Source organism: Myotis yumanensis, unplaced genomic scaffold, assembly GCF_028538775.1.
Source record: "Myotis yumanensis isolate MYYU_CA2020_CCGP unplaced genomic scaffold, mMyoYum1.0.hap1 SCAF_6, whole genome shotgun sequence".
Lineage (NCBI taxonomy): Eukaryota > Metazoa > Chordata > Mammalia > Chiroptera > Vespertilionidae > Myotis > Myotis yumanensis.
This window is the reverse complement of record NW_027223757.1, coordinates 93,649,596-93,663,140: the sequence shown is the minus strand read 5'-3', so window position 1 is coordinate 93,663,140 and position 13,545 is coordinate 93,649,596. Positions and strand designations below refer to the sequence as shown.

Genomic DNA, 13,545 nt, shown 5'->3' with positions numbered 1-13,545 from the left:
CCGTCCTGCTCCTCGTTGGCCTGACAGCTGCATCTTCCATCCCAGCAGCCCCGCCGAGACCCTGGACTCGCCAGAGGCCACCCAGTCCCGAGGGTCAGAAGTGCAGGCCTCGAGCCCGGCAGCGTCTGCGGCCTGGCACTGTCAGGGACCTTTATTTCTGTTGGGCCAAGGTTAGGCCTTTGCTCCCTCCATTCCTCACCGCGAACCTTCTGGGGGCCTGAGCGGCGGCTTTGGGCCTTTCAGGCGTCAGCTCGCTGCAGCGATGAGGCGCCGGTGTTGAACTTGCACATACAGCGTCGGCCCGGGTGGCCAGGGTGGGTCCTTGGTAAGAAAGATGGGAGGTCCAGTGCATGGAAGTCTGCGCAGGGCTGCTGAAGCCACCTTCTTTTCTCTGATGAGCCAGGGACCCCAGTCGTGAAGCTGGGTTCCTTCCCTACATCCCTCCCCTTCCCACCTAGCGGTGTGCCTGGGGTGTTTGGAGAAGAGAAGGGGACTCCAAGGGCCCCACCTGCCACCAGCAATCCTAGTGTCCTGACCGTGCCAGAGAGGGAGTGCCGGGGAGGGTGGTGGCCAGCGCCCTGAGCTGAGGTCAGGAGACTGGGGTCTGGAGCTGGCTGCTCCTCTCACCTGTGTGACGTGTCCCCCTCCCCGCCCCCCCCCCCCCCGCCATGCCTCAGATTCTGAGCTGGTTTGGGGACGGGCTGTCTAGAGTCCCTTGGGCATTTGTCCAATCTGTGACTCCTGCTCCAGTGGCTGCTCAGCTGGGGGCCTGGCAGGGCAGGCTTCGCTTCAGGCCCCTCTGATCTGATGTCACCCACCCCACTCCTAGCTCCTCCTCCCTCCTTATCTAATCTTCCAGACAGCACTGGCCCGCCCCAGGCCTTGGCTCCCTTCTGGATCTCAAAGTCCACGCTGGGCAGAATGGGGCCACCCAGGCCCCTGCACACAGCTACCGTTCGCTCCCTCAGACCAAGGGGCAAACCCCACGGGCAGTTCGGGCACAGCGCCCCCTTCATGCCCTTCTAGAGTAGAGTTGTCACCAGCTCCTCTGAGGGTCCTCAAGGGGGCGGGTGTGAGGGTGTAGGCCAGGCTGCTGTCCGCGGCACGTGGCTCGGTGGGTAAGAGCTTCTTGAGGGCAGGGACCACGCCCAGCGCATCACCTGCTCCCAGTGAGGTTTGGTGAGTGGATGGGGCTGTGCCCTCTGCTCTGCGAACAATCCATAAAGTAGAACGTGCTCCTCACATTGGGGGAGCAGCTTCTCAGTGACCGGGGTGGGGGTGCCACCGGCCTTTAGGTGAGGTGGGGGTGGGGGTCTCTACGGGAGCTTAAGCTGGCCTTGAAGATGGCCAGGCAGGACGGGCATCAGCGGAGGTGGGACGGAGAGGTCCGTGGGCTGGCGGAGCACGGGGGGAGCCTTCCCAGGGCCTTGGGCGGAGGGAGGTGCTCTGGAGGGGGTTGAAGTGGGGCCGCCTCCCCCTGGATGGAGAACTCGGCTCCGGTTACAGTGTCAGGTGCCGAGGCCGAGCACCTGGGACGAGCTAGTTTAATCAACACAGATGCCCCGTGAGTGAGTGGGGAGCTACTGCCCGGGACACGGGTGCCACCAGGTGGGGAGGGGTCCCCAGGGCGGCCCTCTGCAGGCGGCACGGTACCCACCCAGATCATGGGCGCGCCTGGCCAAGGCCAAGGCCCAGCGCCTGCAGGTGGGGTGTGTGTGTGTGTGTGTGTGTGTGTGTGTGACTGTGAGTATGTGTGAGAGGGGGCGGCGTGCTAGGCGACCACAATGCTGTTCCCCGAACCTGGGTCCACCTGGGACAGAAGTCCTGGCCTTGCCCTCCGAGGCTCCCCTTCATCAAAACTTACCCATCTGGCCCTAACTGGTTTGGCTCAGTGGGAGTGTCCTGCAGACTGAAGGGTCCTGGGTTCGATTCTGGTCAAGGGCGCATGCCCGGGTGGCTGGCTCGATCCTCAGTAGGGGGTGCAGGAGGCAGCCAATCAATGATTCTCTTTCATCATTGATGTTTCTATCTCTCTCTCTCCCTCTCCCTTCCTCTCTGAAATCAATAAAAATGTATTTAAAAACACACACACACAACAAAAACTTACCGGTCGGTCTGGTGTCCTCTGCTCTCGGCTCCCTGAACTGCCCATCTGATAAGGACTTTCCTGCTTACCAGTTAAAGGCTCCATGCAACGCCCTCCCGCCCACTCCACCCCTGCACTGATAGCACCTTCCTGGGAAGCCCCAGCCCTGAGGCTGCAGGAGGGATGGAGGGGAGGAGGCCTGGGCTTGCGGAGGGGCGTTTGGGCTCTCAGCCTGTTGCAGATGGCTTCCCTCTTGGCCTACAGCCTAGGTCGGGGGTTGCCCTAGCACCAAGTGGGAAATAAAAAGACGAAGGGTGCAAGGTGCCACCCCTAGAGGCCCCGGGAAGGGGTGCAGATGCAGCCCAGAGTTTCCAGGCGATGCTGATGCTGCTCGTTCGGCCGGGGAGGTCGGGGAGGACGGGGAGGTCGGGGAGGACGGGGAGGACGGGGAGGACGGGGAGGTCGGGGAGGTCGGGGAGGACGGGATGTGGAGTATTGGAGCCGAGGAACCTCTGCAAGTCCCACTACTGACCTTGTTCTCCTGATGCCCAGGGGAGCCCCACACGCTTCTCTGTTCGGTCCCTCATACAGGCCATTTCTGTCCCCTCTGGGCTGTGGGTCTGGGATCCCAACCTCATTTGAAATTCTCCTCTGCCCAGTCGCCCCCCTCCCCGCCCTTTCTAAGTGGCCTTCGCTTGCACTCTCGAAATGCTTTCCAGACCCCTGGGCACTGGGTGCTGGGAGGGGCTTCAGAAGCTGTCCCGAGTGGGCGGGGCCGGGTGGGTTTGTCCAGGGGGATTGCACACAGCCAGCCAGCCACCTGCATTTGCATGGCTTTCCTGCATGTGAGCCAGGCAGGGCGTTCCCAGGGGAGGGGGTCCGACCTGGGGTGGGGCTCTCCTCCGACAGGGACTCTCTGAGGAGGGGCCTCCACAAGGCCTTGTGCCTGTCAGGATGGGGGCTGGGAGCTGCCCCAGCCTCGCCACTGCCCTGGGTGCCACGTCCCAGGACCTGCCACGGCTCTCTCCCCTCCCCCACCAAAACTTCTCCTCCTAGATAAGGGCTTTGCTAAGAGACGACCAGCTAATCTGATCCACGAATGTCTTACAGGAAATTCTATGAATTATTCAAGGCTCTGCACAGCCCTGCCTGTTCTTTCACACCTTTGACGATTGGCCAAACTCTGACCTCTCCCTTCCCTGAATGCCCACGAAATCCACAGCTGGTGCTACCAGTTGGCACCAATGCATATTCCTTATATCATTAACTTCTCTGAGTATGTGACTGCTTTCCCAACAAGACTTAAACTCCCCGAGGCAGGGACCTTATCTTTGGCTTCTTATGTACTTCCCTCAGCAGCTGGTAAATGAATTAATTCGCTCAATATGTGGTTCCCAGTGCCTACGCTGCGCAAGGCGGTGGTCTGGGTGCCGGGGACTCAGAGGGAGCAACACAGACACATCCTTGTCCTCATGCACCTTCCATCCCATGAGATTGGGGTGACAGTACCCAAAATAAACAGTGCAACGTACAGCAGGCCGGGTGCGGGTGCGGTGAGTGCGGTGGAGAACCGTGAGGCAGGGGGTGGAGCGAGCGTGGGAAAGAGCAGTTTACAATTTCAAAAAGGGGGTTAGGCAGGGGGTCCAGGGCAGTGGGGGGTTTGAGCCAAGATCTGAGGGAGGTGAGGGAGGGAGCCCGGAGGGCAGAGGGTACCTGGGGGTAGAGGGGTCGGGCGGAGGGAAGAGGCAGTGCCAGATGCCCAGGAAGGTTTGTGGGGCCTGGGGGAGGGCTGTGGCTGGAGCAGAGGGGTGAGGGGTAGAGGGAGGAGATGAAGTCTGAGAGGCGAGGGGTCTTCAGGCCATTCGTGTTTGGTTTGTGCTCTAAGATGAATGGTTTTGGAGTTCTGAGCAGAGCACTGCCCTGATTTGACTTACCTTTTGTTTTTTATTTTTTTAAAATATATTTTTATTGATTTCAGAGAGGAGGGCAGAGAGAGATGGAAACATCCATGATGAGAGAGAATCATTGATCGGCTGCCTCCTGCAGGCTCCACGCTGACCGGGAATCAAACCGTGACCTCCTAGTTCATAGGTCGATGCTCAACCACTGAGCCACGCCGGCCGGCCGGGCTTGACTTAATTTGTAAAGACCCCTCAGCCCGGGCCTGGTAGCTCCGTTGGTTAGAGCAGCCTCTGGGTACACCAAGGTTGCAGGTTTGATCCCGGTCAGGGCACGTGCAAGGATCAACCAGTGAGTGCGTGGGTGAGCGGAACAAGTCTGTGTTTCTCTCCACCCCACCCCCCCAATAGATAAAGGTGGGGGGACAGATCCCTCTGCTCTTGTGTGGAGGGGTAGTGAGGGGACTGGCAGGAGACCAGGGAAGAGGCAGTTACAGAAATCCAGTGAGGGCTGGTGGGGGCCGAATGGGGCAGTGGTGACAGGGCTGAGGGCTGGTGGGGGCCGAAAAGGGCAGTGGTGACAGGGCTGAGGGCTGGTGGGGGCCGAATGGGGTGGTGGTGATGGGTGAGGGCTGGTGGGGGCCGAAAGGGGCAGTGGTGACAGGGCTGAGGGCTGGTGGGGGCTGAATGGGGTGGTGGTGACGGGGGTGAGGGCTGGTGGGGGCCGAAAGGGGCGGTGGTGACAGGGGTGAGGGCTGGTGGGGGCCGAATGGGGCGGGTGGTGACAGGGGTGAGGGCTGGTGGGGGCCGAATGGGGCGGTGGTGATGGGTGGGGGCTGGTGGGGGCCGAATGGGGCGGTGGTGACAGGGCTGAGGGCTGGTGGGGGCCGAATGGGGCGGTGGTGACAGGGCTGAGGTTGGGCTCTGCATGTGTCCTGTGGAGCCCTCAGGGTTCCCAACAGAGTGGGTGTGAGAGGTGAGTGGAAGAGGGGAACCAGGACTGGCTGGGGTGTTTGGCCCCAGGAGGGGTGGCCTGGGCGGGGAGGCCTTCAGGAGAAGCCCATTTAGGCAGCAGACAGACCAGGAGGTCAGTTTTGACCTCGGAGAGGCAGCGAGACCTCTGAGCCTGGCCTTTGGGGAAGGGGCCGGCAGAGGGGGCGCAGGAGTCGTCAGTGAGTGTAAGGGGTGCTTGGAAGCATGAGAGTGGCTGAAGTGACCAAGGGAGAGAGAGCAGATGGAGAAGGGGAGAGAGCCAGGGACGGAGCCCCTGCTGGCGGCTGGGGGGTGGTGGGGAGGGAGACAGAGCCGCCCCCTCAGTGTGACGCAGTACTCCGCCCAGTACCTGCTCACAGGCCGCCCAGCGGCCTCAGAGCCCAGCCCTGCTGCTTGCTGCCTTGTGCCCCTCGCCAGATGGTCTAACATCTCTGTGCTCTGGTTTCCTTGCCTGCGAAATGCAAATAATAGCAAAGCCGATTTAGAACATTAAGAAACGATATATGAAAACATCGGGAATAAGCTCCTGCTTGCGATTATTATTACTGTGCACCACACTGCAAAGTGCTGGCGATGCCGAAGGGGACCGCACAGGGTCCTGTCTTTAAGGAATCAGTGTGGACACAGGAAGTAGCTGCCATAGAAAGAGACATGGCAGCAGGAGTGCCAGGACCGGGCGCTGTGGGGACACTGGGAAGGGAGCCCAGAGGGAGGAGGCACTGGCCAAGGACCCTTCACAGGGTAGACGACGAGGGGCTGAGTGTGGGAGAGTGAGCAGAGCTCTGCACGCCTGGGACGCGGAGGGGGCCAGGGTGGGCGGGGATGAAGGGCAGTGCAGGCTGCCATGATCATCTCCGTAGAGATGAGAGCTCCAGGGACTGTGGGATCAACTGGAGGTTTACTAGTAGCACAGCTGGAGCAAGGAGGTTGTGAGGTTAGCTAGGGAGGTCAGATCACAAAAGGCCTTGTTAGCCAAACTAAGGAGGGGAGGAGCAGAAGGAGGCTTTAGAGTCAGCTGTGTGACTTCAGGAAAATTGTTTAACTTTTTTCTTTTTAACATGAAAAATTCACTCTTGCTCTGGCCGGTGTTACTCAGTGGTTAGCGTGTCGACCTGAGCACCGAAGGGTCACAGGTTCAATTCCTAGTCAAGGGCACATCCCTGGGCTGCAGATTTGTTCTCCCGCCCCCGTTGGGCACTTGCAGGAGGCAACCAATTAATGTGACTCTGACATCAATGTTTTTCTCTCTCTCTCCCTCTCCCTCTCCCTCTCCCTCTCCCTCTCCCTCTCCCTCTCCCTCTCCCTCTCCCTCTCCCTCTCCCTCTCCCTCTCCCTCTCCCTCTCCCTCTCCCTCTCCCTCTTTTTTCTTCTCTCCCTCGTTTCTTCCCTCCCTTCCACTTTCTCTAAAAGTCAATGGGAAAAATATCCTTGGGTGAGGGTTAACTACAACAAAAAATTCACTCTTTTATTTTGGAAAAAAAATTAGGCTACAGAAGACTAAAGGTAAATTTCTTAAACATTATCCAGATAAATTAACAAGATTTGTAGTATCTGTTTCTGGCACTAATATACACAAAAGGTTATACCTTGCCTATTGCATATCTAACTTCCAAACCCAGTTTTCTCATATGTAAAACGGTACTAGTGACTAGTCCTTGTGGGGAAGTGGGTGAGAATTCAGAAGTAAGAATTGTGAAGTGCTGAGATACAGTCGGTCTCTGAAATGGTGGGTTATCATCATTGCTTTACTCTAGAGCAGTGTTTCTCAACCTTCCTGATGCCGCGACCCTTTCATACAGTTCCTCATGCTGTGGTGACCCCCAACCATAAAACTATTTTCGTTGCTACTTCATAACTGTAATTTTGCTACTGTTATGAATTGTAATGTAAATATCTGATATGCAGGATGTATTTTCATTGTTACAAATTGAACATAATTAAAGCATAGTGATTAATCACAAAAACAATATGTAAGTATATATGTGTTTTCCGATGGTCTTAGGTGACCCCTGTGAAAGGGTCATTCGACCCCCAAAGGGGTCGCGACCCACAGGTTGAGAACCGCTGCTCTAGAGGTGGGGGTGGCTTTGAAGACTTTTAAATATAGGAATGAATGGATGGATGGGTGGGTGGGTGGGTGGGTGGAGGGATGGATGGATGAATGGATGGGTGATGGGTGGTGGGTGGTGGGTGGATGGATGGATGATGGGTGGGTGGTGGGTGGGTGGATGGATGGATTGATGGATGAATGGTGGTGGTGGGTGGATGGGTGGATGGGTGGGTGGGTGGTGGATGGATGGGTGGATGGTGGTGGGTGGATGGATGGATTGATGGATGAATGGTGGTGGTGGATGGATGGGTGGATGGGTGGGTGGGTGGATGGATGGATGGGTGGTAGATGGCTGGGTGGGATGGATGGATGGGTGGTGGGTGGATGTCCTCCAGAGATTTAGGATTAACCCAGCCATGGCTGTAAGGGGGAACTTTAGCCCAAGGTGGCCAAAGAGGAGGGGATGAAATGGGCCGGACTGAGGCTGGAAGGCGCAATGTATTGTTCTGTCTGTGAGGCCCGAAGGCTTGTTCCTCTAGTTTGGTGTCTCATGAGCTTCTCTGTGCGTCTGTCTCCAGTCTCTCTCGGCCTCTGTTCTTACCCTGTGTGTCTCTTTGACTCTTGTTGTCTTTTCCATCTCTCTCCCTCCCTTGCTCTGTCTCTCTCCCTCTCCCTCCCTTGCTCTGTCTCTCTCTCTCCCTCCCTCCCTTGCTCTTTGTTTCTTTTGCTGAGCTTGTCTTTCTTGGTCCCTCTCTCTCTCCCTCCATCACCCACCGCCCTTTCAGGTCTGTGACAGGAGTTACATCCACAGTGTGTGACAGCCCAGGCTCAGTAGGGGCAGGGGGGGCATATCTTCGTGCTTTCCCTGGTGGCTCCCCCATCTCCACTCCAAGAGATCTTGCCTTTCACCAGGAAAGGGGATGACTCGATGGTGAGGGCTGTCAGTGCTGCGGGTCATTGGAGGCCTCCCTGGTGTCCTGGAATCCCCAGCCTGAGGGAGGGTGGGGAGATGGGTCTCTCCTCCCACTGACCCAGCTGCCTTGTCCCCAGGCTGGTGGATGACCGCTGTGTGGTGGAGCCCGCGGCGGGGGACCTGGACAACCCCCCCAAGAAGTTCCGAGGTAAGACCTCCACTCCCACCGCCAGCTCCCCTCCCAGGCTGCTGAGCCCTGGACCCGGGACAGAGTCTTTCAGCCCATTCGGTCCCAGAGCCTGCGGGTCAGCCAAGGCTGCTCGGAGCTGGAGCCCTCCCCATGCCCAGTGCAGAGCCCCCTGCCTCAGACCTTGGCATCTCTGCGGGTTCCCGGGGCCACGCCCACTCTCAGGGGCACTCCCACTCCTGGCCAGGCTCCCCATCAGTCACAGGGCTTGCTTTGTCTGTGACTGGGCGTTTTTTGGGGGAAACTGGGGAGGAAAAGAGAATTTCCCAGGCGCCAGGAGGCCCAGGGTGAGAGCCCTTCTCTGTGCCGAGTCTCTTCGCATGGGACCTGGTGGGCTCCAGGCCCTCCTGCCCGGGCTGTGTCCTCGGCCCTGTGCTTCCCGGAGGACGCCTGCCCTCGGGAGCTGGGGAGCCCAGACCTGGCTCTGCTGAGTCACCCAGGGCAAGGGCCTTCCTCTCGGCCTGTGTCTCCGTGGTCGTGGTCGGAGGGCTCCTCGGCTCCGCCCCGAAGGCCGCAGGGCCCTGGTGAGGAGGGAAGATGTCCAGCTGTCACTGCGCCAGCAGGGACGTGTTATTGTGATTACCTGTGAGGCTGAGCCAGCCAGACGGCTCCCGGCTCCCGGCTCCTGGGCGGGGCAGGGCGGGCGCAGGCAGGAACACGCCTGGCCAGGCCGCTGCCCCTCTCTGCCCACGAGCTGCTCCTCCCGGGGAGATGAGCTCAGTTGTGCCGGAGAGGGGTGCTGGGAGGGGAGCGGGATTTAAGGTGACCCTGTGGCAGCCGTGCCTGCCTGCCTGGGCCTTGCCCCTCCATGGAGTGCAGAGAAGGGGGGTTCCTCCCAGCCCGCGGAGGCCCCATGTGTACTGCTTCCATCATGGGCCCGAGTGGGGGCTTTGCTTGGGAGTCTTAGGGGACTGGGCCTGTGGGAGCGGCCTGTGCACTGGACGTGCCTCACCACCACAGACCCCTGTGCCCGCACCCTCGCTCATGCCCTTCCCCTGGGCTCTTATCCCTTCCTGCTGCTCCTCGCAGGTGTCAGCCACGCCCCCACCTCTGCACCTTTGCACCTGCTGTTCTCTCTGCTGCAAGGTTCTTACCCAGAATCCACACGGCTCACGCTCTGCTCAGCTTCAGGTCTCATATCCTCGGTGGGACAGTCTCTGACCTCCCTGCAATCTCCGTTCCTTGCTTTCTTTTATCCGTAGCATGCATCTGACCTACTACTCCATGTGTTCAATCATTCAGGCACCGGCCCCTCCTCGGGCTGCCTCCTGCCCCTGCCACCTCTCTCAGGCCTGGCCGCTCCTGCCCCTGCCCCTCTCAGGCACTGGCCGCTCCTGCCCCTGCCGCCCCTCTCAGGCCTGGCCGCTCTGGGTCTTGTTGGCGAGGCCCGCCAGAGTCCCGGGTTGAGCCCAGCCTCGAGGGCCCTGGGCCTGGGTGCTGGGACTTTGGGGGTTGGTGCAGGCCTCCTGCGTGAGGTGCAGCTCTGAGCACGCCTGCCCTGGGTCTTGGAGTGCTGAGTGGGGAGGGAAAGGAACGCGGTCGCTCCTCAGCCAGAATCAGGAGGGCTTTGAAGCCGCTGCAGGAGGGCAGACTTCCTCGCCAGGCGAGGGATTTAGGCAAATGCTGGGCAGAGCTCCGTAGGAGAGAGAGTGGTGAGCTCAGCGCTCACAGCCCCAGCTACAGGGAGCCCAGGAGAGTGTCAGGGAGCACTGGGGAGGGTGATGAGGTGCTGGCAGGTGGCTGTGCAGGCCAGAGGGGGCCTGGAGGAGAGGAGAAGGTGTACGCGCCAGCCTGGTGCTGGGACAGGCGCTGACGGAGTGGGTGTGGCAGAGGAAGATTTGCCTGTTCCAGTGGACAGAGTTTGGGGCCACTTAGCAGAACAAATGCTCCTTTGACTCCCTGCCCTCCTCCCCTCACTCCTTCCCGCTCCTCCCCTCTCTTCCTCCCCCCTTTCCCCAGGCCTGTGCGCAGGCTTCCCCAGGGTCCCGGGCTGCGGGCTGCCCCAGCCAGCTCCCTGGGATGGACTAGGGGACTCATCCTCCCACCCCCTGCGCCCCAGGTCCCGGCCTGTGGTGTCTCGGGGAGGTAGGCAGAGGTCCCTCGTGGCTGCGGGTCCAAGGTGGAGCCTTAGAGCTTAGGCAAGAGAAGGACTCCAACCTCCTCAGGTTTGAGGCTGAAGCCCAGAGAAGAGAAGCGTGGAGCTTGGCCTCCAACCCGGAGTCTGGCTCTCTGTCCCCCGACCCCGGCAAATGCCCTGGCCCTGGGGGGTCCCAGCGAGGGCGTGGGGCTGTGGCTAGAGGTGGGCAGGGTGGCTGTGTCCCAAGGCCACCCTGGGACTGCGGGCTCTCCCTCTCCCTCCAGAGCCGACTCCCTCCATCTGCTGCTGGACACCCCAGGCTGGGCCGGCCTAGCCCTAGAGGCCCCCACCCGGGCTCCCTCCGCGCCTGATGTGCCTTGTTTGTGGGTTCAGCGCTAGCATCTTCCCGAGCCATGCCGTGCCCCGGCATGTTCTGTGAATTCTTTCCAGAGTCTGCAGGGCCCTGGGAGGCCGGGTGCTGCTGCCCATGTGCAGGGCGCCCCATGCTCTCTGCTGTGCTCCAGGTCTCGGGGTTGTGGCTGCTCGGAGCTGTGTGCTGCTGCTCCCTCCCCGAGCCCTTTCTCTTTCTCCTCCTGCATCCCTTGACCCTCACCCCACCACCCCACCTCAGGGAAGCCCAGCGCCCACAGCCCCAGCTACAGGGAGCCCAGGAAGGTGTGCAGGGGCACTGACCCTCCGCACTGCTGGGGGCAGGTGCTGGGAAGGGTGATGAGGTGCTGGCAGGCTGGGTTCCCCTCCCCCATCCTATGCCTCTGCTCGACCTTCCATTTTCCAAGCCCAGTTCATTGTTCTTTTTATTATTATTAAGACATCAGCTCTACACAAGAGCACACACCCATGTACCCACTGCTGTGCTCTGCCAGATCTTTCCACCACGTTGACTTCACATCTTCTCATCTTTAAAGAGACAGCCCTCGTGCCTGTGTAGAAGCTCCCCCCTTCCCTCCCCCGCCCCCCCGCCCCCCCACCCCCTCTTGCCAGGGCAAACACTCTCAGCAGCCGGCGTGCGTCATCGGGCCTGCCTGCGTCCTGCTGCGGATACCTAGCTGCACCCAGGAATGATGCAGGGATTGCGTCCCGCTTTAACTAGTACCCCATCTTTAAAGGTAGCTTCCTCGCACACCTGCTCTCTCCGTCTGCACTGTTTTTGAGATTTATCCGTGATGACGCCTGTGGCTCGAGCTCATCTGTTTAATTGCTGTGTAATCATGCTCCACCGGAGAGCCACTGCCAGCCACTTACGGTCTCCTGTCGACGGCCACTTAGCTCATCCCAGTTGTGGCAACTGCCAGCTGCTGCGGCGAGCGAGTGCTTGCGCACACGGCCTTGGGCTCAGGAGCCAGGGTCTCTGGGCGTGTCCCCAGGAGGGGGTCCTGTGTGGAGGAAAGGCCCTGCTGCCCTCCTGGGGCTGTGTCTGTTCACCCCCTCGCCCTGTGCCCCACCCCCCTCACCCCAGGGCCTGTGGGTGCGCCCTCGCTCCACCCCTGGCTTTGCTCCCTTGGTGGTGTCCGGCTGGGTGTGACATGGCATCTCACTGGGGCTTAATTTGTGTTCCTCTGACTACTAGTGAGATTCAGCGTCTTTTCATATGTGGATTTGCCACTTAAAAATTTGTTCTTAAGTTTTTTCTTTTTATAAAAGTAATACAATCCAGTCGGCTTATTGGTTGAGCGTCGACCTATGAACCAGGAGGTTACAGGTTCGATTCCCAGCCAAGGCACATGCCTGGGTTGTCAGCTCGGTCCCCAGCAGGGAGCTGGTGAAATCAATAAAAACATATTTTACAAAAAGTGATGCAAAGACGAGCTCCAGGATCAGATGGAGGCAGTGTCCCACCCCCATCCTCACTCACCTCTGCTGCCCCAGCCCTTCTCCAGGGACAACGCGTTAGAAACCTGGCAAGGTAATTTATTCATCCAGGTAAAACCTCGAAGCATCGTGCAAAATACACAGACAGCCTCCCTCCCACGGCTGCCCCTCCTGGTAGCCTCTCCCTTAGCTTCTCCTGGTCCCGGTGGTCCTTCATGCAGACACAGACATGTGTTGACATGACCGCTCTCTCCTTACAGAGGTAGCATCCTGTGCACCCTGTGCTATGCTTTGCTGTTTTTACTGCATACATCTCGCTGTGGAGCGATCCTACTGGAGATGTTTCCATGTTTGCATATAGAAGTGCTGAACTCTTCCTCTATCTCCATCCTATAGAATAAAAGGCCAGAGACCATAACGACTGGAATGACTGCTCGACCAGTCGCTATGAGGTGCATTGACCACCTCTCGGTCCCTCCCCTCCGGCCCGCAGGCTCCGCTCACAGCATGGCGAACGGGGAACCACGGGGAACCGGGTGGGTGGCGGTGGGACGGGACTGGCGAGCAGGCGGAAGATGGCCCTGATCGCAGGCTAGGCCTAGGGACCCTACCTGCGCACGAAATCGTGCACTGGGCCTCTAGTCTATAATAAGAAAAGCATAATATGCTAATTAGACCAGGCGTCCTTCCAGATGTCTTTCCTGACGACCTTCCAGATGAAGCCGAGGCTGCAGCTGTGGGATTGAGGCAGCTGCAATGGCTGCGAAGGCCTACTCTTGCATGAATTTTGTGCATCGGGCTTCTAGTTAAATAATAACTCCCCATCCGCTGCTCCCACTCCTACCCCAGCACCCACCATTCTATTTTTCATCTTTATGAATTTTAAAAAAATATTTTTATTGATTTCAGAGAGGAAGGAAGAGGGAGTGAGAGATAGAAACATCAATGATGAGAGAGAATCATTGGTCAGCTGCCTCCTGCACGCCCCACACTGGGGATCGAGCCCGCAACCTGGGCATGTGCCCTGACCGGGAATCAAACCTTGACCTCTTGGTTCACAGGTCGATGCTCAACCACTGAGCCACGCCAGCTGGGCTCATCTCCACGGATCTGACTATTCTAAGTACCCCTGTGAGCGCACTCATGCAGTACTTGTCCTTCCGTGACTGGCCTGTCACTCGCATGGTGGGCGTACACGCGCTGCAGCGTGTCTGCGTTTCCACCCTCCCGGCCACGGGCATTGGCTCTGTTGTACTGTTATCCAGTCCCTCTGATGGCCACTGGGCTGTGGCTAATCTTTTTTTTAATCCTCCCCTGAGGATATGTTTTTATGGATTTTAGAGACAGAGAGGAAGGGAGAGAGACATGTCGATGTGAGAGAGAAACATTCATCAGTTGCCTCCCGTACGGCCCAGCGACCTTTTGGTGTTTGGAGCGGGCAACGCTCCAAC

The 13,545-nt window shown here is 59.0% G+C and overlaps 1 protein-coding gene across 1 annotated transcript in view; it reads left to right on the top strand.

Moving 5' to 3' along the window:
* ITPR3 (inositol 1,4,5-trisphosphate receptor type 3) overlaps positions 1-13,545 on the top strand; it is a 63,874-nt gene that overhangs the window by 7,492 nt on the left and 42,837 nt on the right. The window contains exon 2 of the mRNA XM_070418764.1: positions 8,078-8,148. Within this exon, the coding sequence (XP_070274865.1) occupies positions 8,078-8,148 (71 nt within the window). The remainder of the gene's footprint in view (positions 1-8,077; positions 8,149-13,545) is intronic.